The following is a 26285-nucleotide window of genomic DNA, read 5'->3' on the forward strand; positions in this document are numbered from 1 at the left end:
GCATTTCCTGGTTCCCTGCCCCTCCCCCCAATTCATTTGTATTTACTTATGAAGGAAATTCAGAAGCCACTAAATGAAAAACTGAGAACTCCACTGGATATCTATCCAGCAGGATGGTTTGTCTGTCTCCAAGAAGGCAGTGCTTCCTGCCATCAAAAGTAAAGTGCAAAGGATGCTTAGAGAGATGCAGGCTTCTTGGCTTAGCAAAAAGGCAAATGAAATCCAGTTTCTGCCCAAATTGCTTTTATGATGCTCTGAAATCTTTTTTTTTTTTTTTAAACTCTTGCCTTCTGTCTTAGAATCAATACTGTATATTGGTTCCAAAGCAGAAGAATGCTAAGGGTTAGGCATTGGGGGTTAAGTTACTTACCAAGGGTCACATGGCTCGGAAATGTCTGAGGTCTTATTCGAACCCAGGACCTCCCATCTTTGGGCCTGGCTCTCTATCCATTGAGCCACTTAGCTGCCACCACGCTCCCCTGCCCCCCAGGCTTGTTATAGGCCAAAGACCTAAGGAACATTTCAACTACTCAGCTGATGGAGCCACCGTTATCAGCCACAGTTGGACAGCATCCATTGACTCAGACATCACGATGCCATTTTGGAGGACAACCCCAATTTAGGAAGTACAGATAAGGTGTCTCCATAGTCTCAGTAAAGCTTCAAGTTGAATCGTGGTTAGGGATGCCCTGTAGGTTCAATTCTTCCGTCAGGATGTAAGCGCCAAGAGGTCAGGGCCAGTCTTGGTATCTCCAAAGACTGGCACGCAGGAGGCGCCTAATAAATGTTCATTGAATGGGGGCGGGGCAGGACGCAGCTGAAGGGGTGGGGCCTGGGCTGACCGGGTCTCCAGAGCGAAGTAGAGGGGAGAGGGAAAGAACTGGCTGGGTGGTGGGCGGTGACGGACGCTGCGCGCGCACGCTTGCACGCAGGCGGAGTGGCGGGCAGCCTCGCTCTGGGGCCTCGGCGGCGGCTGCGGCGGTGGCGGCGGCGGCGGCGGCAGGTCGTCCCGGCCGGGCGGCTAGGCTGCTAAGCTCTCTGGACCCACCGGGTTGGCCGGGCCAAGCAGGGCGGGTGGAAAGCTGACATCTCGCGGGCTCGGTGGCGGAGGTGCGACGACCGGCGAGGAGGGGCGCTAACGGGTTTGGGGAAACCACCTTCCTTCCCTCCCCGGCCCGCATTTCCTGACAGCTGGGGGGCGGGGGACTGGGGGGGAAGGGGCACCGGCGGTCCCTGGGGAAGGCCTCAGCCCTGCCCCCTGAAGGCTCCCCCTAGTGGACGGGCCCTCACCGACTGCCCTCCCGACCCTGCATCCCCGGCGCCCTTCTCATTCCAGCGCCCCCAACTGGGATCTTTCACATACGCTCTCCTTTCAGGGCCGCCCATTTACCTTCTTGACAGTGGGGTTCCCCCGGCCTCTGCCCTTTGTACCCCTACCCAGACACTCCCTATTCTAGTCCCCACGAAGTGAGGAGAATACCCCTGTATTCGGATGTGCTGCACTCCTTCCGTACAAAGGACTCCCCAAGCTCTGTCAGCCTCCCCGCCCTTTGTACTCCCCCTACTTATACACTCCCCATCCCAGCACACCCAGTGGGGATCCCATACCTAAGACCTCCATCCAGGTGCCTTGAGCAGCTTCCCTGCCTTTTGTCCTCCCACCCTTACAAACTCCCCCATCTCAACGCTTGCACTAAAGATCACACAGTACACCCGCCTCCCCCCAACCCCCCCATTTTGCTCTCTTAGGGTTGCCTTCCTGACACTACTCATCAGGCCTTGCTCTCCCCCTCCCCCCAATACTCTCCCAGGCCCAGCTCCCTCAACGGTGATCCTATACATACACCCCATCTTGGTACTCAGAGCAGTCTTCTTGACTCTTTATTTCATTCTACATGGTTCCCCAAGTATGGACCATCCCCAACCCTCAGCCTCCCTGACTTTGTCCATCTACTTAACCACACTCCTTCATTCCAGTGTTTCAGTGGGGACCCCTCTCCCCCATTCCTCCAACCAAGTGACTGGCCTCTTGATCTTTTATTCCTTACCCTCTAAAGTGACCCTTTTCCTTCTTCACCCATTACTCCAACCCAACACCCCTCACTAAGCTATCCCAAAACTTCCTTTTTCATCCCTTTCCACCTGGGATTCTCCCCATTTCTTTCACATTCTTCCCTGGATTTTTAGATATTTTACTCTTTTTATGAATTGGGGAGAGGGAGTGGAAGAGGAAATTTTCTCAGATCCCATGTTCTGATTTTGATTCAGAAAAACTAGTTATTACCTATCCCTAGAGGTACCTTTGACCTCATATCTCACGTGCCCTCTTCCATCCTTCAGACACTCCCAAAATCTTCTGCCCTCTTGGTTTCCCATTCCTCATTCACAGAGACCCATCATTCTGTCTACTCATATCTCTTTTGCTTACTTTGTTAGAAGTAGGACTGGAGTAGTCAAGGGAAGCAGTCACCTAGTACAAAGGTGTATGTGTGTGTGAATATGAGAGGACCCCTTTACTATTGATAGTTATTTTTATAAATGCCCCCCAAATTCTTTTCTTTGTGGCATAGGGACATTAATTTTGTAATAAGTCATATGTGAAGGCTCAAAGTTTCCAGTAAGCAGTTTGAGAAGTCTTCCTTAGGATACACAAATGCCTCTTTCTGGTTTTGCTTTTTACATCCACTTCCCTGAACCCACCTCATAGGATATTCATTTTTTACCCCACCAAACACATACATCCCAATTCAGGATTCCATCTCCCCACAGTGCCTCCATCTCTACCAAGGGAATGCAGCCCTTCAGCTTGGAGGCGGCCAGGAAAGCAGCCCAGAGGGATGTGCTGGCAGCAGATCTCCAGTGCAGCTTCTTTGCTTCTGCCCTGCAGAGCTACAAGCGGGACTCTGTGCTGAGGCCATTTCCAGCCTCCTATGTTAGCCAGGACAACAAGGACTTTGAGGCCCTGGTGAGTTCTTCTCAACCACTTGTCTCATTTTTTTTCTTTTTTAAGTGTTTTCTTTTTAAATTTCACTGTGGCTTCTCAATGACTTCCTTTTTTAGAACCCTCCCTTTTAACAAATAACTAGTCAATCAAAACAAACTCATTTGCCATGTACAAAGATGTGTGTCTCATTCTACACTTATTCCACTTAGTACCTGTGTAACCTTGAGCTAATGTCATTTAACTTTCTTAGGCCTTATTTTCCACAACCATAAAATGAAGGAGTTAGACTAGATGGCTTCTGAGATCCCTTCAAGTCCTAAATTCCTGATCCAAGGAAGTTCCTTGTCCAAAGGCTGGAGGCACAGTTACCCCATTAATTATAATTCTGAAAATTTTCATTGTTTTCTCTTCCATTGTTGTGATTATCTTGTAAGTTATTCTGTGTCTGCTTACTTAGATATACTTCAGTTCTTAGAAGTCTTACCCAGTTGTCTAAATTCTTTGTGATCCTTTTTTATAGCATAATAATCCATTATATTCATATGCTACAATTTATTTAGCTACTTTCCAATCACTGAGCATCTACTTGCCTTACATCCAAATACTTAGTGCCCTGCCTTCCTAACCTATCTTGTATTTTTCTTTTGTATCCTGCATAGAATAGTTATATATGTACATGCTCTCTACCTGAATAGAATGTGAGCTGCTTAAAAGCAGGGACTATTTCAGTTTTGTTTTGTCTTGTAATAAATGCTTGTTGATTGGTTGTTTTCTGATACAAAAAGTGCTACCATAAGTTGTTGTTTACCATAGGAGTATCTATAGCCTATAGTGGTATTACTGGTTCAAAGGGTACATACAGTTTAGTGACTTTTAAAAAATTATAATTCCTAACTTTTCCAGAGAGGTTGGGCCAATTCACAGCTTTACCTACAGCTGATTAATATGTTTGTTTTCCTACAGTCCATCCAATATTTACCATTTTTGTCATCTGTTACCCTCTTTTTCCTTAAGGATAGTCCAAAACTATTATATTCTGTTTGCCCCTGTACCATCCTGGGTACCATCCAGTTGCCCTGGCTGTCTGTGGAAAGGGTAAGAGGCAGATGTGTCTCTATTACTCAAGGTCTCACCATACATTTGTAAATAAACTGGTCACCAAATTTCTGTTCCAGGCCCTTGCTCTCACTGTAGAATTTTCCACAAGATAAAACACATCCTTTCCCCCTAATAATCTACTATTGCAGCACATATTTTGATGTTTTTGTTTGTTAATGACACATTACACACTGCAAATTAGGTAGTGGAGAATTTTTTAAAAAAGGCATGGTATATGGGGCAGCTAGAAGCATAGTGGATAGAGTGCCAGACATGGAGTTTGGAGGAGTTGGGTTCAGTTATGGCCTCGGATACTTCCAGCTATGTGATCAGAGGCAAGTCATTAACCCCCATTAACCTAGCCCATCTGCCTTGGAACTGATACTTGGTATCGATTCTAAGACAAAAAAACACATGGTACAGCAAATGCCTCCAGTTTGGTCATGGATTAGGAAATTCTGCATAATCAGTTCTTTTGATTAATAGAAAATTACTGCCTTTGGATTACCTGTTTGCCATCAAGAAAACCACATTTAGCAGCATCATTCTTTGATGATTCAGAAGATAGTATGGCATAATAGTGTGCAGGACTTGGAGTCAGGAAGACCAGTGTATACTTATACTAGCTGTGTGACATCTCTTATGTCTGCACATTTTCTCTTCTCCATGCATGCATTGTACTTCCTCCTCACTTTCTTTAAGACACAGCCCAAACACCACATGAAGCTTTTCTGAGTTCTCTAGCTACTAGTGCCCTCTCTCTCAAACAACCTCATTTGTATTATATTAGTATTTATTCATTGTGCGTATGCTTATACAGGGTGCTCTAAAAGTCTTACTACAGTTTTAAGCCTTCCCCCCCAACATCTGTAATCCATTTATTGATGAGGGAGCAGTGTTTCAGATAACAAAATTCATTTGGAGCAATGTAATTCAGGTTTTAAGCTTTAATGACTTAAGAAATATTTATAAAATTTTTTGAAAGGTTAATTAAAAATTTTTAAACATTGATATTTTCTTATTAAAATTGAACATAACCACCATTTATTCTATACATTGCTAAAGTTGATTTTCTTATTTTTTAAAAACTTATCAGCTGCTGCTCAACAACTGAAAGGATGAAAATTATAATGCCAGCCTTAACAACATCCAAAGAACAAGGTTTGATGCCTAGTTTTAACACAATCCCACAAGACAGTTTTCTGGAGGTAGTTCAAGTGTCTGAGGTGACCAGGCAAAAAGGCCTCCTCTACCAATCTACCATTTGGAGAAAGTGACATATAGAAACTGTCACACATACATGCAATGAATGCATAATGACTGAGGACTCACACACAATAAATATAAGGAGAATAAATATTGATATAATACAGTGTAGTTAAAGATGAGGTTGTTTATGAGGGAGGACACTAGTTCTTAGAGAATCAAGAAAAGTTTCATGAGGTGTTTTAAAATTATTCAAACTCCACAAATATAGAAGAAATTTTAGTGATTAAACTTTCAAATGATGGGGTTTGGGGAGTGTATAAAGGGGGGTTTTGGTTGGATATTAATATTTAAAGGTATGGTCACCAAGGAATTGAATAAATATCAATTCCTAAAATGATTTTAGTAATTTATTTATAAAATATAGGAGAGAGTGGAAGTAGAGAGATGAGAAGAGGGTAGAGTAAGAGATCTAGCTTAAAGAACTACACTATGTACTCAATCCCTGGCTTTACTCCAGTAGGGCTCCAGAGGTCCCAGCTGGAGAGCCTAAAAGTCAATTAACAGGGGTTTTAGCCATGAGGACTCCTCCTAATCAAGGGCCCCTCTGGAGGCTAGTACCTCCAGGGAAGTTAAAGGAGTCAGCCTTCTTCACTCACCATGTGTGATTCTAAGGGAGAGATTTAAGAACAGTCTCACAAAAGTTTCAGGGTCCCAGCCAGTGCTCCTCCAGGTCCAGAAACAAACAAGAAGACACTTACAGGAAGTTGTCACTCCCTTTTAAAGGTGCTTCTTTTTCGTCACTTCCTGTGCCTTCCTCTTAGTTTACGTGTCTAATCACAACAGACACTTTGCTCAGGACCGCCCGGGGGCAATTCTGATTCATCAACCACTCTTGCACACATGGGTTACAGACTTCCCAACTTGTGAATTAAGTGGTGATATTTTCACCTTTGGTGATTAAATCTTTTTTTTTTTTTTTAAACCCTTAACTTCTGTATATTGGCTTCTAGGTGGAAGAGTGGTAAGGGTGGGCAATGGGGGTCAAGTGACTTGCCCAGGGTCACACAGCTGGGAAGTGTATGAGGCCAAACCTAGGACCTTCTGTCTCTAGGCCTGACTCTCAATCCACTGAGCTACTCAGCTGCCCCCTCCCCCTTTGGTGATTAAATCTAAAGATGGGCAGGGTAGATTTAATCTCATTATCACAGGGAGTAAGTTTGTGTTATTTATATTTAACAAAGTTATGAGTGCTTGAAATTGTTCTAAAGACTTTTGGGACACTACCTCTTGGTGTCTCTCCCATTGGATTGTAAACTCTCTTTGAAAAGAGATTGTTTCTTTCATTTTATTTGAATCTCTAGCATTTAGCATAGGGCCAGACACACAGTAGATACCCAGTAAACCCTCATTAATTTGATTGACTTTGGCCAAATCACATCAACTCTGAGCCTCAACTTTCTCATCTATAAAATAAGGATATAGTACCTACATCAGGATTATTGTAAAGTTCAAATAAAATAATGTATATAAAACAATTTGCAGTTATTAAAAGTACAGTATTAATATCAGCCATCAAGGCATTTCAGAATCTTGTAGTTTCTAAAGAACATCATTTCTTGGGGCAGCTAGTTAGCACAGTGGATAGAGTGCCAAGACCTGGAATTGGGAGAATCTGGGTTCAAATCTGGCCTCAGACACATCTAGCTATGTGACCCAGGGCAGGTCACTTAACCCATTCCAATTGCCTAGGCCTTGTTGTTGTTCTGTATTAGAATTGATAATAGCATAGAAGGTAAGGTTGTAAAAGAAAAATAAAATAAAACATGCATTGATGAAATATTATAAGTGTTAGTAAGTACTTGGAATGGATAAGTACAAAATGATATCCCATCTGCTGGTGTATCTTTATATCCCTTTATTTCCTACTCACACTAGGTTCTTTTATCCTAGTGGGGGGATTTCTCACATCAAAGACTCTTTCTGGCTTCTCACATCCCATTTTGTCCTTCTTTAGCAAACACAATACTCTAGTTTCTTTTCAGATCATATAAGTCTTTCTCTTTCTTTAGCATACACAGATATTTAGGTGCATAGCTAAGCTATATAGTACAGCGTGAGGGAATTTCAGGGTATAAATTACTTCAAATAGAAGAGTTGTAGATACAGTTCATGTTTTTCAGTTAGTCTGACTTTAGTTAAGAGTAGAGAATCACCAGGAGGGAAGGCATAAATTTCAAAGTACCAAACGGGTCCTTTTAGACATAGCTTATCTTTGTTCCCTGTTGGTCCAAAGCCTCTTTGGTCATGAGCTTTTGGGTAATAGTTACAGCTGATATTTTAAAGTTTGCCAAATACTTTATACACTTTGAATGTACACCTCACAGCAACCATTACAGCCTACATCTATAAGTACTACTGTTACTATCCCCATTTTGCAGATAAAGAGACAGAAGCTCCAAAATGTGAATGGTTTTGCCCTTTTGTCACACAGCTAGTAAATGGCAGAGGTAGGATTAGAACTTGGGCCTTCCCAACTTCTTAGTCCAACACACTGCCTGTTGTGTGGATAATGTAATTTCTGTTTACTTTAACTTCATTTTTTACCCTCTGGGTCCTTGGAAGAGTATGGTTTTTTCCTTTTTTTGACCTTTCTCTTATTTGTGTCATAAGCCCTTCTCTAAACATCCTCTGGGATGTCACTCTCTGTTTATGGACAATAGACAAGTATAATACTGTTATAATGAGTAACACAAATTTAAGAGCTGGTAGGGAGGTTTTTAGATATCAGTTTAACCTCACATTAGTTGTAGGGACCCACCCCCTTCTATGAAAATTCTGATAAAAATTAATCTACAAAGAATTGTTTATTTTTCTGGTATATAAAAGAACAGCCTGGTAAACATGCAAGGAAAGTAAGTTTTTTTGGAGGAACTGAACTGGAGAGGTGAACTGCATAACAGATTACATTATTTTGTTTTCTGAGAAATATGATAATCTGTAATTGTATGTAATAGTTCTTTATATCCTACCCCTGATTTGGTGAGAAGAAAAATTTATAATTATCTCAGCAATTAAGTAGGCTTGTAGGTGGAACACCTAAAACACCATTGGTAAAATCAGTAGGCTTACTGAGGTTAGGACTGTAGAACAGAGAATAAGCTGCATCAGGATTGGCCAGTGTCTAGTGGCAATGTTTTGGGAAGGAGATGACATTCTTAAGGTAGAGCAGTATAGTGTCAGTACATCATCATATGGATTCTAGATGACCTGGACCAGCCACCTCCATTGGCCCACTTTACTATTAGGAGGGCGGGTAGGAAAATAGACCAACACTGCCTAGGGCCACGGACCATTTCCTTCCTCAACCAGCTCTCATTTTCCATTTACCTACTTCTCATCAGGTACAGGATGTCCACTGTCTGCTGGATTCTGTTTCCTATCTTCCTACCTCTACTGGAGACATCTCTGATTCTTAAACCCCATACTTAACAACCTATAGTCCATTATCTTGGTAAAGGGCTATTTTCTCCCCTTAGTCTCTGGGATCCTGGGGCCTTAGCTTCTACTCTACTGCTTTCCCTGCCTAGGTACTACTTGGCCTTCTTATCTGCTGTGAACTGAACATAAACCTTCCTTTATGTGTTGTCTCCTCCAGGTATAATGTAATCTCCTTGAAAAGAAGGAGTATTTGAATTTTTTATTCATATTCCCACCACTGAGCATAGTTTTTCTCATATAGTAAAAATTTAGTACTTTTCCATTCCATTGTATTAAGTTAGAAAGTTTGTATTCTTTTAATTTTTGAATTCAGTAGTTTTATATTCTGTTCAAATTATACTTCTGAATTTTAAAAAATACTCTTTTCCCTTTGTGACTAAACACTAGAAAAATATACTTTGTATTGCAGAGAGGTAAAAAAGGGCAGGTGAATAAATGCCAGAATTGGGCATCTCATTATTGTGACAATGGCAGTTAAGTGTTAAGAAGTATTTTTTTTAAACCTTTTTCCTTCTGTCTTAGAAGGGTCCATAGCCAGGAAATTTCTGAGGCCCAGATTTGAACTCAGGTTCTCTCGACTCCAGGCCTGGCACTATTTCCACTGTGCTACCTAGCTGCCCCTAAAGAAGTGATTTTGAATTGAGTACAATAAGTCTCCAAACCCAGAGAAACACAGAAGCTCAGAGACAAGGAAGGTCAGGAGCTTGGGGTTTTGATTATCAGAGGAAGTTTTGAAATTAGTAAGAGAAAAAGCCCAGCACCAAGCACAAATTTATCTAGAGCAATTCCAGGGAAAGATTACATTCCAGATACTTAGGTTGTGTCCTATAGATCCTAAAAGCTATGGTGTTCTGCACAGAAGAGGAGAAGGTGATTTGACTTTCAGTAGGCTAGAACTCTAGCAAGTAAAAGTGAAGTTGTGTGCGAGGGGTTTTGAGTGTCTTCAGGGGATTTTATTGGAGAAATCCTCCCTACTTCTTTTATCCTTGATGACTGATCTTGGGAGTATTTGTGAATATCTGAGATTTATGAAGGGAACTTGGCGAAGACCTAAGAAAAGGGGATATAACCTTCAGGGCCTCACACTTTCCTTTGAAAGAATTCATCCTACAGTTGAAAGAGTGGTATAGGTTGGAACTATGCAATGGAGTTTTGTACTCGACCAGAACTGATCAGATTCAGGGTACTGAGAGGAGCCGATACACTGCACCTTGCTGAAAATACTGGAATCCAATTAAATTAGACATATTCTCCTTTTTGTTTTGTTTCTGCCTTTCCATGAACTGTATCCATTGCCTCTGCCTTCATATTTCCTAAAAAAACTTTTCCATGATGACTGTTTTTGGTCATTTTGACTATTTTTATGACTTAAGAAAATAAAAGTATTCTTTCATAGTGCTATTCAGTGGATTGCTATGTAGTTTTTTAAACCCTTACCTTCCATCTTAGAATCAATACTATGTATTGGTTCTAAGGCAGAAGAGTGCTAAGGACTAGGCAATGGGGGTCAAGTGACTTGCCCAGGGTCACACAGCTAGGAAGTGTCTGTGGCCAGATTTAAACCCAGGACCTCCCGTCTCTGGGCCTGGCTCTCAACAATGGATTGCTATGTATTAACAAAGTTCACTGTGGTTTTATTAGCTACTCTTATTTTTTTTTTTTTAAACACTTTCCTTCTGTCTTAGAATCAATATTGTATATGAAGCCAGATTTGAACCTAGTACCTCCTATCTCTGGGCCTGGCTCTAGCTGCCCCTGTAATTATATGTTTTTAAATGCATAAATTATGCATGTAAAATCATTATTCTGAGAAGTCCATAGCAATAGACTGCTAAAAAGGTCCATGACCTAAAAAAAACCGTAAGAACTACCAGACTAAATGATCTCTTCCAAATCTAAAGTTCTATGATTTGGAACTTTGTTTTGACCATCATAGTCATTTAGGATTTGGTAGCAACCTTTTTCCTTGGTTCTTTCAGACCTTGGCTTTGAGGAAAAGCCCGAGTTTTTTGGTTCTTGGAATGACCATTTTATTTTCTTCTCTTTTTCTCTAACTTATTAGGCTTCATTATCTTTTCATGATTCAGTCTTTGATCATTTGTATCTCCCCCTTTGTATTAATTTCTTTCTATTATTCATCTGCTCTAATAGTGTGGTGAATTGAATCATTTTGTAAAATGAATCACCTCTAATCTTGGTAAACTGTACTTTTTTGTATGATAAATTTGCTTTAGAGCTAGGCAGAAATCTATGATCATCAAATCTATGTCTCCAGTTTTTATTTGTCACTTTCTCCAGGTGTTTCCAGTTAAATGCCCCAACAGCCCTTGAATTTAATCTTCTTCAAACTTCCCATATTAAGGGGTCAAGAAAAGAATGAGGAACCTGAGAATGAGTAAGTTAGAGAGGTAGGAGAACCAGAGTGTGGTTATCTGTGAAACCAAGGGAAGAGAGAGAGATTATTAGGAGAGGGTGTTATTCACTATCAGAATCTGTGGAGAAGGCAGGGAAGTCAGTGAGGACTTTTAAAAGGTTTGATGACTAGATTTTTATGTCTTTAGAAAGAACAGGTTCAGCAGAATAGTTAGGGAAAAAGTCTTATTAACAAGAAGTTGGGTAGAGAGTAGGAGGGAAATGGGGATTTCTGATGAAGATATCTTCTCAAAGTTTGGTGGCATGACTGGGAGGTGCTAGTGGTGCAGAGAAGAGATAGTAAGTAGTCAGATAAATCAGAATAAACCTCAGAGGTAAAGACCATTTTTGGCTCCATTTACAAGGCTGAGATTCATAGGAGTTATAATCATGTAACTAGTAATTGTTTGAAGTGAGATTTAAACTAAGATCTTCCTGACTCTAATCCCAGCCCTGCCTCAAATGTCCTCTCTCATCCTCTAAGTCAGTGATGGGCAAACTACATTGGGCCAGATGTGGCCCCCTGAAATGTTCTATCTGGCCCTTCGACATTATTCCTAATCTGACGAATACAATGAGTAGGATACAATACAATGAAACTTAGAAACAGGCTGACAGATGAACATTTCCTTTCCTTTGGCCCCCTCTTTAAAAAGTTTGCCCATCATTACTCTAAGTCAATTAAATTCTACCCATCCTTCAAGCTCCAGATCAAATCACATTTTTCTAGTATTCCCTTCCCCAAAATGATTCATCTTTCTGAAGTTCTCTTAGTATTCATATTATGCATTTGACAGTTGATCATATAAATCCATTGTGATATATATTATCTCTAACTATGACTTAAATCTGGTAGGGTTAATTAACTTCTTGTGTGACTTCTAAGTAGACTGGAAGTGCTTAAATTGGCCTATTATTCCCTCTCAAGTCTAGAATAGAAACTAGTACATAGAAGATGTTTAGTAAATATTTGTTGGTTTTCATTTATCACAAGTAAGAACTCCTGCTCATTCCCTCCAAATACTCTCTCCCATCCCTGTATCACCTTTAACAGCCCTTATAGTCCTTTGTACCACAACTTTATGTCATACAATGCTATTTGCCTTTCACTGTCATTACACACACCATTTCCTCAGTTTCGGTATTGCCTTATACTTAGGCATTTCTCTACCTACCTTGTGATTTGCAGTGTGATTGTACTATCATACAGGGGAATTGGAACAATTTCCCTGTTCTGACAGAGTGATTTGCTCTTTAAAAAATTTATACATTGTGAGCCTGGCAATCAGTCTGTCTAGTTAGCACTAGAAATATTTCCCATGACAATACATTATTTTCATTTATTTATTATTGTGGAGTGCCAAAAGGTCCTTCTGCCTCTCCAAATACCTTCCCTACTGGTTTTCCATCCTTCCTGAAATTATACCATTAAAAAGACTCCTTTGGGCGCCATCTTCACATAATGAAACCTTTATTGGCCATTTAAAGCTGAACTCAAATGCTACCTTTTCATGAAGTTTCCTTTCATCTTTCTCTTTCCCCACCCCATATCACCCCTACCATAATTGCTCCTCCTTCTGAACTGGAATAGTACTTTGTACCTTTATTGTGTCATTTGTCACATTCTAACTTTGCATATAGTTATTTGTGTATGTGTCTTATCTCCACTACTGAATTGTTTCTGAAGGGATGAGGACTGAGCACCTTACATAATAGCTTACAGTTCTATGCACATAGCAGGCATTTAGTAAATATTTGTTTAACTAAATAGACCTGTAATGGATAGGGAGAATCTGGCCAGCTTGAGGGTAAAATAGCATAGATCCAAGTACAACTGGACCTTTGTATTAAAGTGAACAAAGTTGAATTTTATAAGCCCTGTGTGTACCTGAAATTTCTTTGCCTTTGTATATTGGAGACTTCCTATTCTTGTTCTAGAAATCCTGTGATTAACATACTTTACCCTGTGGGGGATGGAGGAAACCTTCAATTAATGATCAAACTACAAAATGTTCATGTGTCTTCTATTGGTATATTTTCTTGACTGAGTCAATTCAGGACAAGACTACCAATGATTAACTGAATTATTAACTCGTGTATTGGCTGGCACACACTGGGAACTACAAGATATAAACAAGATGGATGGATGGGCTGGGCAGTGTGTATATAATAATTCTGTTTTTGGCAGCCTGAAGCATTAGCTATGTGGCACTTGCTACACACTATATTAGAAACCTCAAATTATAAAACCACAAATCAAAAGGTTTTCCTGTAGTTTCTGCAACAAGATTCTTTTTGTTCTATGATAAAGTCACTCTTGTGCTCGAATTCTTCCTGTACAAGGAGAGCATGAGAAAAGTGAAGGTCAAGTGTGAGGCTTTGATTCCAAAGATATTCTGAAGAGGATGAGCACCTGAGTGGTGGCAGCAATAATGAGGACTAATGGTTGGAGAGAGTCTTCTGACTTTTTTCACCACCATAAATCCTTCTGTTCAAAACTATTCAGAACTCACACCCTCTTTGCAAGCCCTTCCACACTAAACCTACCCACCCCTGATCTATCTGTTTGTTATAATACTTGGTTTTATTTTTGTTACTTGTGTTTTGGCAATATAAAGTTTTTTGATTCACCTTTATATCGATCAGTATTCAATCATTTATCAAATATCTGCTAGACAATGGGCTCTTACAAAATGCTTTGGGTTACACAAAAGGATAAGAAATAGCTTGGGGGCTCCTCAAGATGCTTGTGGTGATCAAGCTGGGAAATGTGTCTACCAGGAAAACTTAAAAACGATTAAGTAACATGTTAAGTGTGAAACAAGTAGTACAGACACATGCTTAAGGAGTTCAGAGGAGGGGAGATTGATGGGGGAGCTGGGGTACTTATGGAATTCTTCTCAGAAAGGATGGGATTTGAATTGAGCTTTGAAAGGGGAGGAAGTGCATAGTAAGCAAGGGCATAAAAATAGGCAGGAAAACATGAATCATATTTGGAGGACAGTGATTAGAATATATTGATGTGCATACATATAGTTTGTGTTTATTCTGTAGTCTTAAGATTGTAAATTACATAGGTACACAGGACAGCTTTCCTCTTTCTGATTGTGTCCTCACACAATTGAATATAGGACTTTGCTTATTAACCACGTGCTGCTGTTGATTGTGTTTTAAAAGTTTAATTATTATAATGCTATCTCATTCATGTAACACTGTAAGAATTAACGAAACTCTTTACAATGGAGCTGTAAGATAGGGAGAAAAAATAAATGGCAAATTCTTAAACATGCATAGTTTTCAATATTTCAGATTTTTTAAAGTTGTTTCAGACTTTATGACCCCATTTGAAGTTTTCTTGGCAGATACTGGATGGTTTACCATTTTTGTCTCCAACTCATTTTTCAGATGAGGAAACTGAGGCATATAGGATTAAGTGACTTGGCCAGGATCCCACAGTAGTAAGTGTCTAAGGCCAGATTTGAACTCAGAAGGATGAATCTTCTTGACTTCCGGGCCAATGCTCTATCCACTGCTCCACTTAAGCCAACAGCAACAACACTATATATGCTTATATAGGATATATATTTCAGTATTTAAGACCTAAGAAACAAGGAAAGCCCTTAAAAGATTTGTAGTTTTCATTCTTAATGAAATTAACTTGCTGAAAAAATGGAATAGAATTAATAGGTAAATATTTACAGATCACTTTATGTATGAAGTATTAGAGGAATGCAAAGGCATGATTTCAAGAAACTTAAAACATGTGAGAAAGAATACTAAGATCAGAAAAATTATTAAACAGTACAAAGCCATATGTGATCAAGATAATAATAGAATCATGGTACATTAGTAGCTATGTAGGTCAACTCCTTAATTTTACAGATGAAGAAACTGAGGCCCAAAAAGGTTAATTGACTTACTACAACTGCACAGGCAGTAAGTTGCAAAGATAGTATTTGAACTCAGGTCTTCTGGCTCCAAATCCCACATCTTTCCTCTAATATCCCATTGTCTCTGTTAGTGCCAAGTATTTTAAAAAATTAAGGATAAAAGAATTCAGAAGAAAGATCACTGGGGCCTTGGGGTGGGGAGTAGTCAAAGAAATTTCATGGAAGAAGTGAAATTTGGGCTTTACCTTAAAGGATGCACAAAGATTAGGTTTTCAATGAGGAGGTGAGAACAGTCTAAGTAAAGACAGTTGGAAAAGCAGAAGCTGTATATTTGGAGGACAGTAATTAGAATGTTCTGGAGAGAGTAGAGGCCAGATAATAGGAAACAGTGGAAGAGAAAAAATGGGAAAGGTTTTGGTGTTATGATTCCAGACTAAGGAGTGTGTACTCATTAGCCTGGTATTATTCCCTTTAGCAAAAGGCATTAAATAACAGCTGATGTTTTTTGTACCTTTGGGGAAAATAATTTTGACATGAAAAATGAAATTTTGCTTCATTGCCACTAGAGGTCTCCCTGTTGTCGTGTTTCATGAGCCATATTCTTTAAAAAGGATGACCCTTTTTTTCCTTTAGCTTGAAGATACCAGTATGCTACCAAACCTGAAGGAACTTCTCCAGTCTGCAGATGACAGAGATAAAAGGGCATGGAGTCTGGTGAGCTGGATTTTGTCATCAAAGATTCTTACACTTCATAGCATAGGGAAAACAGAGGTAAGATTTTAGTATTTAGAATGACATCTCTAGAGCTGTGAGGGGCCTTACAGAGAGATCACCTTGTCTAACTCTTTCATTTTATAAGTTAAAGAAACTGAGGCTTAAATAGGCTAAGGGATCTGTGCATTGTCACATAACTAATTAATGGTAGTGCTGGGACTATAAGACTAAGATTTAGACTTCTTGACTATATTTAAATCTTTAAGACTTTTTCTTCTTTTTTTAAATCCTTCCTTTCAGTCTTTGTAACAACTTTAAGACTGAAGGGAAAGGTCCAGGCAAACTGAGTTAAATGACTTGCCCAAGGATCATACAGTTAGGAAGTGTCTGAGGCCAGATTTGAACCCAAGTCCTCCTGACCCCTGCCTCTCTATCCACTATGCCACCTAGCTGTCCCAGCTGCTATTATTCTAACTCCCAATCTCATTTCTTTCTACTACTCAGACCTATTTTGAATGGGTACATGAAATTCTCTTAGCACAACACTACAAGGTACTTGATTAATTAATTCTAATTTAAGAGTATAAAATGTTGCAAAGGCCCTTTTAAAAATTTTTTATTTGTTTAATTACTTAATTTAGAATATTTTTCCATGGTGGTATGATTCATGTTCTTTCCTTCCCATCCTCCCTCCCCTCTCCTGGAGCCAACAATCAATTCCACTGGGTTTTACATATATCATTGTTCAAAACCCATTTCCATATTAATAATATTTGCAATAGAGTAATCACTTAAAGTCAACATCCCCAGTCATATCCCCATTGAACCATGTGATCATGAGCAAATGTTTTTCTTCTGCGTTTCTACTCCCACAGTTCTTTCTCTGAATGTGGATTGCCTTCTTTCTCATAATAAGTCCCTCAGAATTGTCCTAGATCGTTGCATTGCTGCTAGTAGAGAAGTCCATTACATTCGATTTTACCACAGTGTATCAGTCTCTGTGTACAATGTTCTCCTGGTTCTACTCCTTTCACTCTTCATCAATTCCTGGAGGTCATTCCATTTCACATGGAATTCCTCCAGTTCTTTAATCCTTTCATCACAATAGCATTCCATCACCAATAGATACCATAATTTGTTTAGCCATTCCCCAATTGAGGGATACCCCCTCATTTTCCTTTTTTTTTTGCCACCACAAAGAGCACAGCTATAAATATTTTTGTGCAAGTCTTTTTCCTTATTATCTCTTTGGGGTACAAACCCAGTAGTGGTATGGCTGGATCAAAGGGCAGGCAGTCTTTTTTTTTTTTTTTTTTTTCATTTTAAACCTTTAACTTCTGTGTATTGATTTATAGGTGGAAGAGTGGTAAGGGTAGGCAATGGGGGTCAAGTGACTTGCCCAGGGTCACACAGCTGGGAAGTGTCTGAGGTCAGATTTGAACCTAGGACCTCCAGTCTCTAGGCCTGGCTCTCAATCCACTGAGCTACCCAGCTGCCCCTGCAGGCAGTCTTTTAAAGCCCTTTGGGCATAGTTCCAAATGCAAAGGCCCTTTGGAAAGGCAGACATCTTTCACAACTGGAGTAGGAACTTGGACAATATTTCAAATATTAGATAGTAAAAAAAGAGCACTGGACTAGTTATCATGAGACTTTGCTTTGTTTTAGTCCTGATTCTGCCACTAGGTAGTGTGTTGTGATCTTTAGCAAGTCACTTAATTTCTCTAGGCCTTAGTCTTTTCATCTCTCAAATTAAGGTAATATTGCCTGTCTCCCATACCTCAAAAAGTGGTATTGAAGATAAAATGAGGTAATGGAAATCCTTTGAAAGTTAGTAATGCTATACCAATGGATTATTGATATTTCTTCAGTTCATTTTTTTCTGTCAAATGGGTTTATTACCAAAAGAAATCTAGAAATAGTATTTTTAATTCTTTTTTTTCTAGGTTGATGTATTTGTTGTGTTGAAAACATGTTCTTAAATATAAATTCCAATACAGTTCAAAATAATTGTTGTGATTTCATTTGTTTTGTAATAGATTTTGATAGTTTCCCAAATAACACTGAAAATTCCTTCATATTTTTAAGTATGTGAAGATCCAAGAACTGATGGGAATTTCAGGCACTAGTGTCCCTGCACCTGACTTTCTGTTTGAAATAGTGTATTCTGGATCAGTGGATGCCAAATTTTATGAGACCAAAGGAGAAAGGGATCTTATCTATGCATTCCATGGGAGCCGCCTGGAAAATTTTCATTCCATCCTACATAATGGTTTACATTGCCACTTAAACAAGGTAAGGCTTTAAGGAAACTGGAAATGTTATGGGTTTAAGTCATGACAAAGATCATCAAGGAGAAGGACAGGCCATCTCAACCAGGCCTAGAAAAAATTATGATGAAGGTCAAAGTTGTTTTCATCTTACTTTTTTCCAGTTCCCTTTTCCTTCCATTGTGGAACCACCTGTCTGACTGCTTCTTCTTGAGTAAGAGGCTTACTCTATCCTGCTGGGAAAAGGCCCAGATAATTATCTTTATCAGTTGTGAATTTTAATTACTTTTCTTCCCTACTCTCTAAGACATTTGCACAAATTTAAGCCTTATCTTTTAGTGGGAAGATGGTTCCTACTAGTGGATTTTCTGAGATCAGCCAGACAGGTGGATTAGATAGGTATTTTGTTGGAGTGCCAGTGAGAGAAAGCCTTCTAGTGCCCTTGTGGTCTTAACTATTTTGCATAAGGCCAGTCCCTCACCCCCTACTGCTGAAGCATGGTTTTCCTGAACTCTGCTGAGCCTAATTAATTTTTTGTGTTTAAATTAAAGATGAAGAGCTTGTTTACTCTGGAGTCTCAAATGCATAGCCTTCTAGCTTTGCTACTGAAATCCGGGAGACCCTTGCTTTAGGAAATAGTTGTATTCCTATAAAATTAAATCCTATTTTAAATATACTAAGGGAACTTACTCTTTGAAAGTAAATCCTTTTGTGAAGCAAAGATTTTCCTTGTATCTTGTTTTTTGTCTAAACCTGGATTTTCATTTATCAGATTTGTTTAAAGGAAGATTCATCTCTAGCTCTGACCTGTCACGTTATTTCCATGGCAGATGTATCACAAGTTTTCTAATCAGACACAGCTGTATTTGGAGCACAGCAGTCTTGCAAAAGAATCTATGATAGGTGTGGCCATTGTAGACTTAGTCCAATAGTGACTATGGGGTTGTAGAAAAAAGAGATTTGTTTCAAATCTGGGGAAAATGTTTGTTGGCTGGGGTATGTGGAAGGTGGGGAAGCTTCTGAATTCCACAATGAGGATGTGATTGGTTAAACAATGGCATAATTACTCTTCTTGTAAGTTCTGTTGGACGGATGGAAAAGATCCAGATCCATGAAAAACTGATGATCGAAAAGATAATTTCTAATAAAAGGACTTTAATTCTACTCTTAATGCTAATCTGGTATATTTGGGTACAAGCACATTATTTAGCTTCTCTGAACTTCTCTTTTCTGACTTGACATGTAAATTAATGGTAACCAACTTCATAGGATTTTAGTAAAGAATAATAATATGAGGGATAGTTAGGTGACTCAGTAGACTGAGAACAGGCCTGGAGATGAGAGATCCTGGGTTCAACACTTCAGACACTTCATAGCTCTGTGATTCTGGGAATATCACTTAACCCCAATTGTCCAGCCCTTACCTTTTTTCTACCTTGGAACTGGTTCTAAATATTGATTCTAAGATAGAAGGTAAGGGTTTAAAAAAAGAATAATAATATATTTAGTAATAATCATGTGATTGTGACAGGAATTAATCCTGTTAATTTGCTGTTTTGCCAGAAAATGTGAGCCTTAACAGTTTTTGTGAGAGGCTGTTTAAAATTAACTTTTAGAGAAAGATATGTCCTACAACAATTCTACCTCTAGATTTTAATTCATTTGGGTGTGTTTCTTTTTTATTTGACTCTGCCCTTCTAGACATCCTTGTTTGGTGAAGGGACCTACCTTACCAGTGACTTAAGCCTGGCTCTTCTTTACAGTCCTCACGGTATGGGGTGGCAGCACAGCCTCTTGGGTCCTATCCTAAGTTGTGTGGCATTGTGTGAGATCATCGACCATCCAGATGTCAAGTGCCAAACCAAGAAAAAAGGTAAGTAGACGGCACCAGCCTCTGGTGGCATCTTTGGAGTAGCACTGAAATGTCCAGGGTTTCCTTAAGGTGGGAAGGGGGAGGCCCTTGAACCTGATTTCCACCTAGTTTAACGGTTTTCTTTGTTTCCTTTTCCCTCCAGTCCTCCTTGCCTTTTTCCAAACCCAGAATAATTTTCATTTATATAAGCAACTCTCCTAGCAGGGAAGCAATATCATTTCAGGTAACAATGGGAAATGTGGTAGAGCTCCAATTCATTTTACTGTATAAAGTAGCTTGCTTAGCTTGACTGCTTGGAAGCACTGACTCATTCCAGTTTTTTCTAAAAATTTTTTTAGTCATGTGATACTTTTATTGATTTTTTTAACATCCTCATACTCATCTTCAGGATACCTCCCAACAGTGAAAATAGGTTTCCTATAAGGTATCAGGCAGCTAGGCCCTGTGACTTGGAGCCAAGCTCACTCACCTCCAGACCATGTGAGAGCCCATAGTAGATATATCAGGCAGTCAGTAGGAGTTTATGGAGTGCTTACTATGCACAAGATGTAGTGCTTTGTGAGGTGGGCATACAAAGAGACTTAAAATATTCCTTGCCATTGAAGAGTTTAGAGGCTCAAAAGACATATACATGGAAAATCCTCAGCAACACTATAACTAGCCAGTAAATTATTACTGTGAAGTGTCATAGTGTTCAGAGGAGGAAGAGATTTTTATGGCCTGGGACAAATCAGGAAAGGCTTCACAAGAGAAGTGCAGTTTGGTATATGAAGGTGGGTATATGATACAGAGGCTCTCTACTTGAAGATCTCTCTTGCCAAGTTACCTAAAAGCCCTAAAATCTCAAAGATAGCAATGGGAACAGGTTCAGGCCAGAAATCCAGTTACAGGAAAGCAGTCAGGTAGATATATTGGATTTAAACTTGGGGTCATCCTCCTTACTAGGTGCTTAATTGCATCTTCTCTCTCATTCCGAGTATTTGTGAACCATGTTATTGCTCACCTCCAAGATTTAATAGCCATGATATGTCAGTAAATTGCTTCACAGAACCAGAAATGGATAAAGTATAATCATCCTGGTCTCCATAAATGAGCCTATTGGGTCCATTAAAAAAAGTATGCAGAAATGCTGTCTGTTCCATTGTGTCTAATCTAAAACAACTGGCATACCAAAGAACAGACCCATGTCTGACACCACTCACTCGAATCATACAGCACGGAATAGTTGCATTTATAATTCTTGGAGAGATTGTGAGCCGTGACAGTTCAACATCAAAACAACCATTTCAGGCTCTGCACTCACGCATCCACATCCTCTTTTTGCTTTGCAACACTGTCAGTAGACTGGAATTGTTTCAAAGATAGAAAATAAGTAGCTGCCCTAAAAAGTTAGCACCTTGGGCAGTAATAGAAAAATGTCTATTTTATAGGCGTCAATTAACAGCTATTTATTAAGCACCTAGTTGGGTGCCAGGTCTTGTGCTAGACACTGGAAATACAAAGACATAAACAGGCGTAAATCAAATCATTCTGTAACATTGCAATTGAGGGATGAAAATATTTGTTTTAGATCAAGCTGTGTTTCAGTTTTTGGCAGTTTATGGTTTCAGAACCATTTTTAGCTCATTTTACCTCTTTTCTGACTTATCTCCATTTCTGTTCCTTCCCCTCCCTAATCATTTACCTCCCTTAGCCTCAACCATAACTGTGTTTGTATAACTCTTTTGCTGTCTCCCTGTAGTGCTCACTGCAACTCCCTCTCTTTCTCTCTCTGGTGGTTTAGTTTGATTTTTTAGTTAATAAAAATCGGTTTCCTCTTCCTTTAATCTGTTCCCTCCCCATTGAAAAAAGAGAGGGAAATATAAAACTCTTATAACAAATAACCAAGCAAAACAAATTCTCATATTGACCTTATCCAAAAAATATGTCTCATTCTACATCTGGGATCTATCTGTCAAAAGGTGGATGTCATACTTTATTAGTCCTCTGGATTTGTAGTTGGTCATTGTATTGATCAGAGTTCTTAAGTCTTCTGAAGTTTTTTGTCTTTATAATATTATTGTTATGGTTTAGAATGTTTTCTTAGTTCTGCTCACTTCACTCTATATCAGTTCATCCAAGTCTTCTGAGGCTTTGCTGAAACCATCTCTTTTATCATTTCTCATATCTGACTAGCACTCTCTTTTCTCCTTTAATTCTTCCTCTCCTTACCCATACCTACAACTTATTTCTAAGTTGTACCAATGGTATCTCCAGGTATTACTTGGCCATACTCCAGAGGCAAACAGGGCTGCTGAGTCCATGGCTGCTCGGTAATGTTTTCCTTGGCTTTTCACATTTTGGGTGTTTTCTTCTTTTTCAGATTCAGAAGAAATAGATAGAAAAAGAGCAAGAGCCAAACATAGCGAAGGGGGTGACGTCCCTCCCAAATACTTTGTGGTTACCAACAACCAACTTTTACGAGTAAAATATCTGTTAGTTTATTCCCAGAAACAACATAAGAGGTAAGAAAAAGATTCACCATTTTAACGGGGGGGGGGGGGGGGAACGGGGGGACGGTGGAATTCTATGTTCATTGAGCGGCAGATTGATTTTATTTGACAAAATATCTATGGTATATGGAATGACAGAAACAAGTTTAGGATGAAGTTTAAAGACAAAGGCTCTTGCCTGAAGCACTGATGACTCCACACTGCTTGGTGGCCCCTTCTGATGGCTTATAAGGACCAGACTTTTTCCCTTAGAAAATTACTATGATCTCCCATCTATACTTGCCTTCTTCATATCTCTCCCCAAACTCAGAAGCACAGGAGACCCCTCCACCTCCCTTGGTGTCCGCTGTAGTCACAGTAGTGATCAATTTCCTGGAATCAAAGCATGATTTTCCCTGGCTCAAGCTTATGGATTTGTAGAAATTTAAAACTGGAGACAGTTGAAAAAAGTATCCTGATGATTGTTCCTCTCTAAGTAGATACTGGCATTACCTTTGTTTCAAGGAATTAAACTAAGGGTTTCCTTAAGGGTCGATGGGTCAAAAAAGGTAAGAGAAGAATAAAGGCATTGCTGTTGCTGTCTTTGTACATTTAGAAAATGTACTGTTGAAAGCAGCTTCAGGGCCAGGGAACACCAATACACCCCAGATTTCTCTGAGTGAAGGGGCATATGTGGGAAGCCGTTCTATGTATTAAAGCTTTGGAGAAATAAGATCAAATTTAGGGCCTGTTATCTGGATTCCCTATGTGACCAATCCAGGCTGAGGCAGTCTTTGTGTTTGGTCCTGGTCACCTAAGCCCCAAAAGGCTCTGGTACCAGCAGGTAGGTTAATCCAAAATCAACTTGATCCCTCCGAAAAGGCTATTAGGAGTCATTTAGAGAAACAGAGTCTGTAACAGATATTTTATCTGGATCCCATTACAAAATCATCGGCAAGTAAAACTGTGTGTATGATTTTTCTGCACTGCATGTCAGGAATGCAGACAGAATGGGCCACCTAAGATAAAAATCTGAGGCTCCTCTTTTGACTCAGTTTTGATCCCCACCTTTCTTAGAACTCCTATTGGAAAACTTTGAAGTGGCAGACCAGCATCTACTGAGTTAATGATTCCTCTCCTTGATAATTAAGAAGCCTGAACCCTAACAAACATTACTTAAGATAAGTCTGCATACTTAGATAAGTATGGCGCTTTTAGTCTTGACTTTATTTGTCCAGGTGCCTATAATCCTGGAAGATAGAACTCAATAAGTGAGCATCTCCATAAAAATATTTCCTCTCCCAGAATTATCCCTACTAATTGATGGTTGGAATTTGGCCATTGTCTTGGTACTTATACCTTTACTCTTTAGACTTTAATGGGTTATGTATGATCTGTTACCCCTTCATAGCTGTATTCTTTGTTTGAAACCAGTATATAATAAACTCCCAAGCCCACAGACTTTGGGACAGCATGGGCTAACCACTAGTCTAGTTGTTCTCATTTTCTTTCTCCTGCCTTAACCATCCTATGCCACCACGCCGCTCAGGACCCCAAAAAATCATATAGAGGCATGGCCCCCTATAGGCATAGCCTTGAGATTTACTTAGCAAGCAGAATTTATCACAGTCGTCCTTTTGGCCAAAAAATGTTGCATAGATATAAAAAAATTTTTTTCTCTCCTTTTCTCCCTCCCTTTTTGTTTTTTAAACATAGGGTCTCAAACCAGCCTTCTTGGATTTCTAATCATCGCTTCACCCTCATGATGCTCCTGTATCTGCTGTTATTGATTGTTATAGGTTTCAGCAACTCTCCCTCTTTCTTGCACTACTGGAATCGAGCATTGGAGTCAAAAAGATAAACTTACCTAACTCAGCAGGATAGCCTCTGCTGTATGCCTTAGCACCTCCTGATCTATTAGTTCCTGCACCTCCAACTAGAACTCTGGTCTAGAGGCTAAGGAGGGGCAGTTATCAGAACACTGTAATGATACCAGAAATCTTGACTGCCTTCGGATGCTCCTAGAGAACTTTTGTGCTTCCTAACTGGTCACATTTTGGAGGATAGTGTCAGTTGGTCACACTCGCCCAAGATTTCAGGATCACTTTGCTGTCCTCTCTGTCCTTAGCAGTTCTGGGAAGCTGACTTTTTAGCAAGGGCCAAAGGAAGAAGCCTGCCGTATTGAAAAACAAGGTGTCCAGGCACTCGGCAATATGTTTACAATTGCCTCTGGCAGAAATCCTCCCTTTCTAATGCCTTTGGAAGGTGGAAAAATATGTTGTGTGAGGTATAAATCATCAAGCAGTTGGCTTGTTTTGACTCAAAATGTTGCAGAGGAACAATGATGTTTCTCACGAAATGGGAGAAATTGTTTTTGATTTATAATTTTTGGCTGTAGACTTATGAATGTGACAACAAAACCTTTAATAGTTTTAACCATTTTCTTGAGTATCTAGAAACGGCTTTTGCAGCAATGGTGCACTCATTCATTCGTTTATAAAATTATAGGATTCATAGCTGGAAGGATTTGAGAATCCAGCTCTTTCCGTTTAATAGAGAAGGAAACTAAAGTTCAAGGTTATCATAACTTGTTTGTGATCTAGTAAGTGTAAGAGCTAGGATTTGAACCCACGTCCTCTGACTTTGGACCCAGTGTTCCTTCCACCACACCCCTCTGCCCTTACAGAATGCTTTCATTCATGTATTCATTCTGCACATTTCTGAAGCACCTATTCTGTAGAAGATACGAATGGATGAGAAAGGAAGGTTTGATGATACATTATTGGAGCCTCATAAGGGAAGATTGCCTACTAGCCATCTGAATATTTCTTTTAAATCAAAGGAACTGAATGCTTTAAAAAAATAATGACTTGACAATTGGGCAACATCTTTGTGAATGTTTCTACAGAGTGATTCATTTGGCCAGTGTCCACACAGCCTTTTGACTTTTTAAGAAAAGAAACCAAGCTGTGGGCTTGCCCGTCTCACGAGATGGATTTGACATGCCACAGAAAAGCCCCATGGAATTTGAACAAACGTCCTAAATGACAGCCTTTCACGATAAGTGCAAATCTATCACGCATCCATGGGTAGTCTTTATTTGGAGGAGCATTTATTGTTGGCATGCTCCCTCTCCATACCTGTATATGTTATTTTATGTGGAGAAGAATCCCTTGGATGCCAGGATAGCAGTCTTATTTGTTGGCTGTATGTATTATTACTACCTTCTTTCTATTAGGTATCTAGTTTGATTTAAATAAAACATAGCCCTATTTTTTCCAGTTTGTGGTTAATATATATATGTATATAAACATATATATATGCAAGTAAATGTGATTTTCTGTAAAAATAAAATGGGTTTTCTATTATTTGTGTACTATCGAAATTTTTACATGGAGGACTGGAACATTAACATTTCCATATTACAAGAGAGGCAGTATGGCACAGTGGAAACAAGATAGCCTCAGGGCCAGGAAGCTGTGGATCCAGGTCCTGCCTCTGGCACATACTGGCTGCGTGATTTTGGTCAAATCACTTAGCCTTTCCTTGCTCTAGGTAGTTCTTTAAGACAATGGTTTTAAAACTGCTTCAAGAATGGTAAAACGCTCCCAGTTTTGTTTCTTTAAGTGAACCTTGTGTTATTTGTTAATAGGCATGAAAAATAACTTTAGAGAATTTTCCTACAAGGGTTCTGCCAAAGTATATTTTAAATTAAAGAGTTCTATCACTGGAAAAGTATAAGACTATAAGTTGCATCTGTGTCTACCTACATTGGTAGAGGGAGTTTCCTGTTTTGGTGAAATAACAAGTCTGATCTCTCTCCTGATTACTAAGCAGACTCATCTACCCTACATCCTTATGGGTTTAGCTCTAGGCTCATAGACATCTGTATCAATTAAAAATAATATT

At 39.4% G+C, this 26285-nt stretch overlaps 1 protein-coding gene across 1 annotated transcript; it reads left to right on the plus strand.

The window, feature by feature from the left end:
• Nucleotides 1-2791: 2791 nt before the first annotated feature.
• PARP16 (poly(ADP-ribose) polymerase family member 16) lies at nt 2792-25656 on the plus strand. Its single transcript, XM_044662418.1, has 6 exons — nt 2792-2965; nt 15685-15822; nt 17851-18057; nt 19734-19905; nt 22268-22409; nt 24093-25656. Exons 1-6 carry the CDS (start codon nt 2792-2794, stop codon nt 24235-24237), a joined length of 978 nt encoding a protein of 325 aa, XP_044518353.1. The 3' UTR covers nt 24238-25656.
• Nucleotides 25657-26285: the final 629 nt, after the last annotated feature.

Source organism: Gracilinanus agilis, chromosome 2 (assembly GCF_016433145.1).
Source record: "Gracilinanus agilis isolate LMUSP501 chromosome 2, AgileGrace, whole genome shotgun sequence".
Taxonomy (NCBI): Eukaryota; Metazoa; Chordata; class Mammalia; order Didelphimorphia; family Didelphidae; genus Gracilinanus; species Gracilinanus agilis.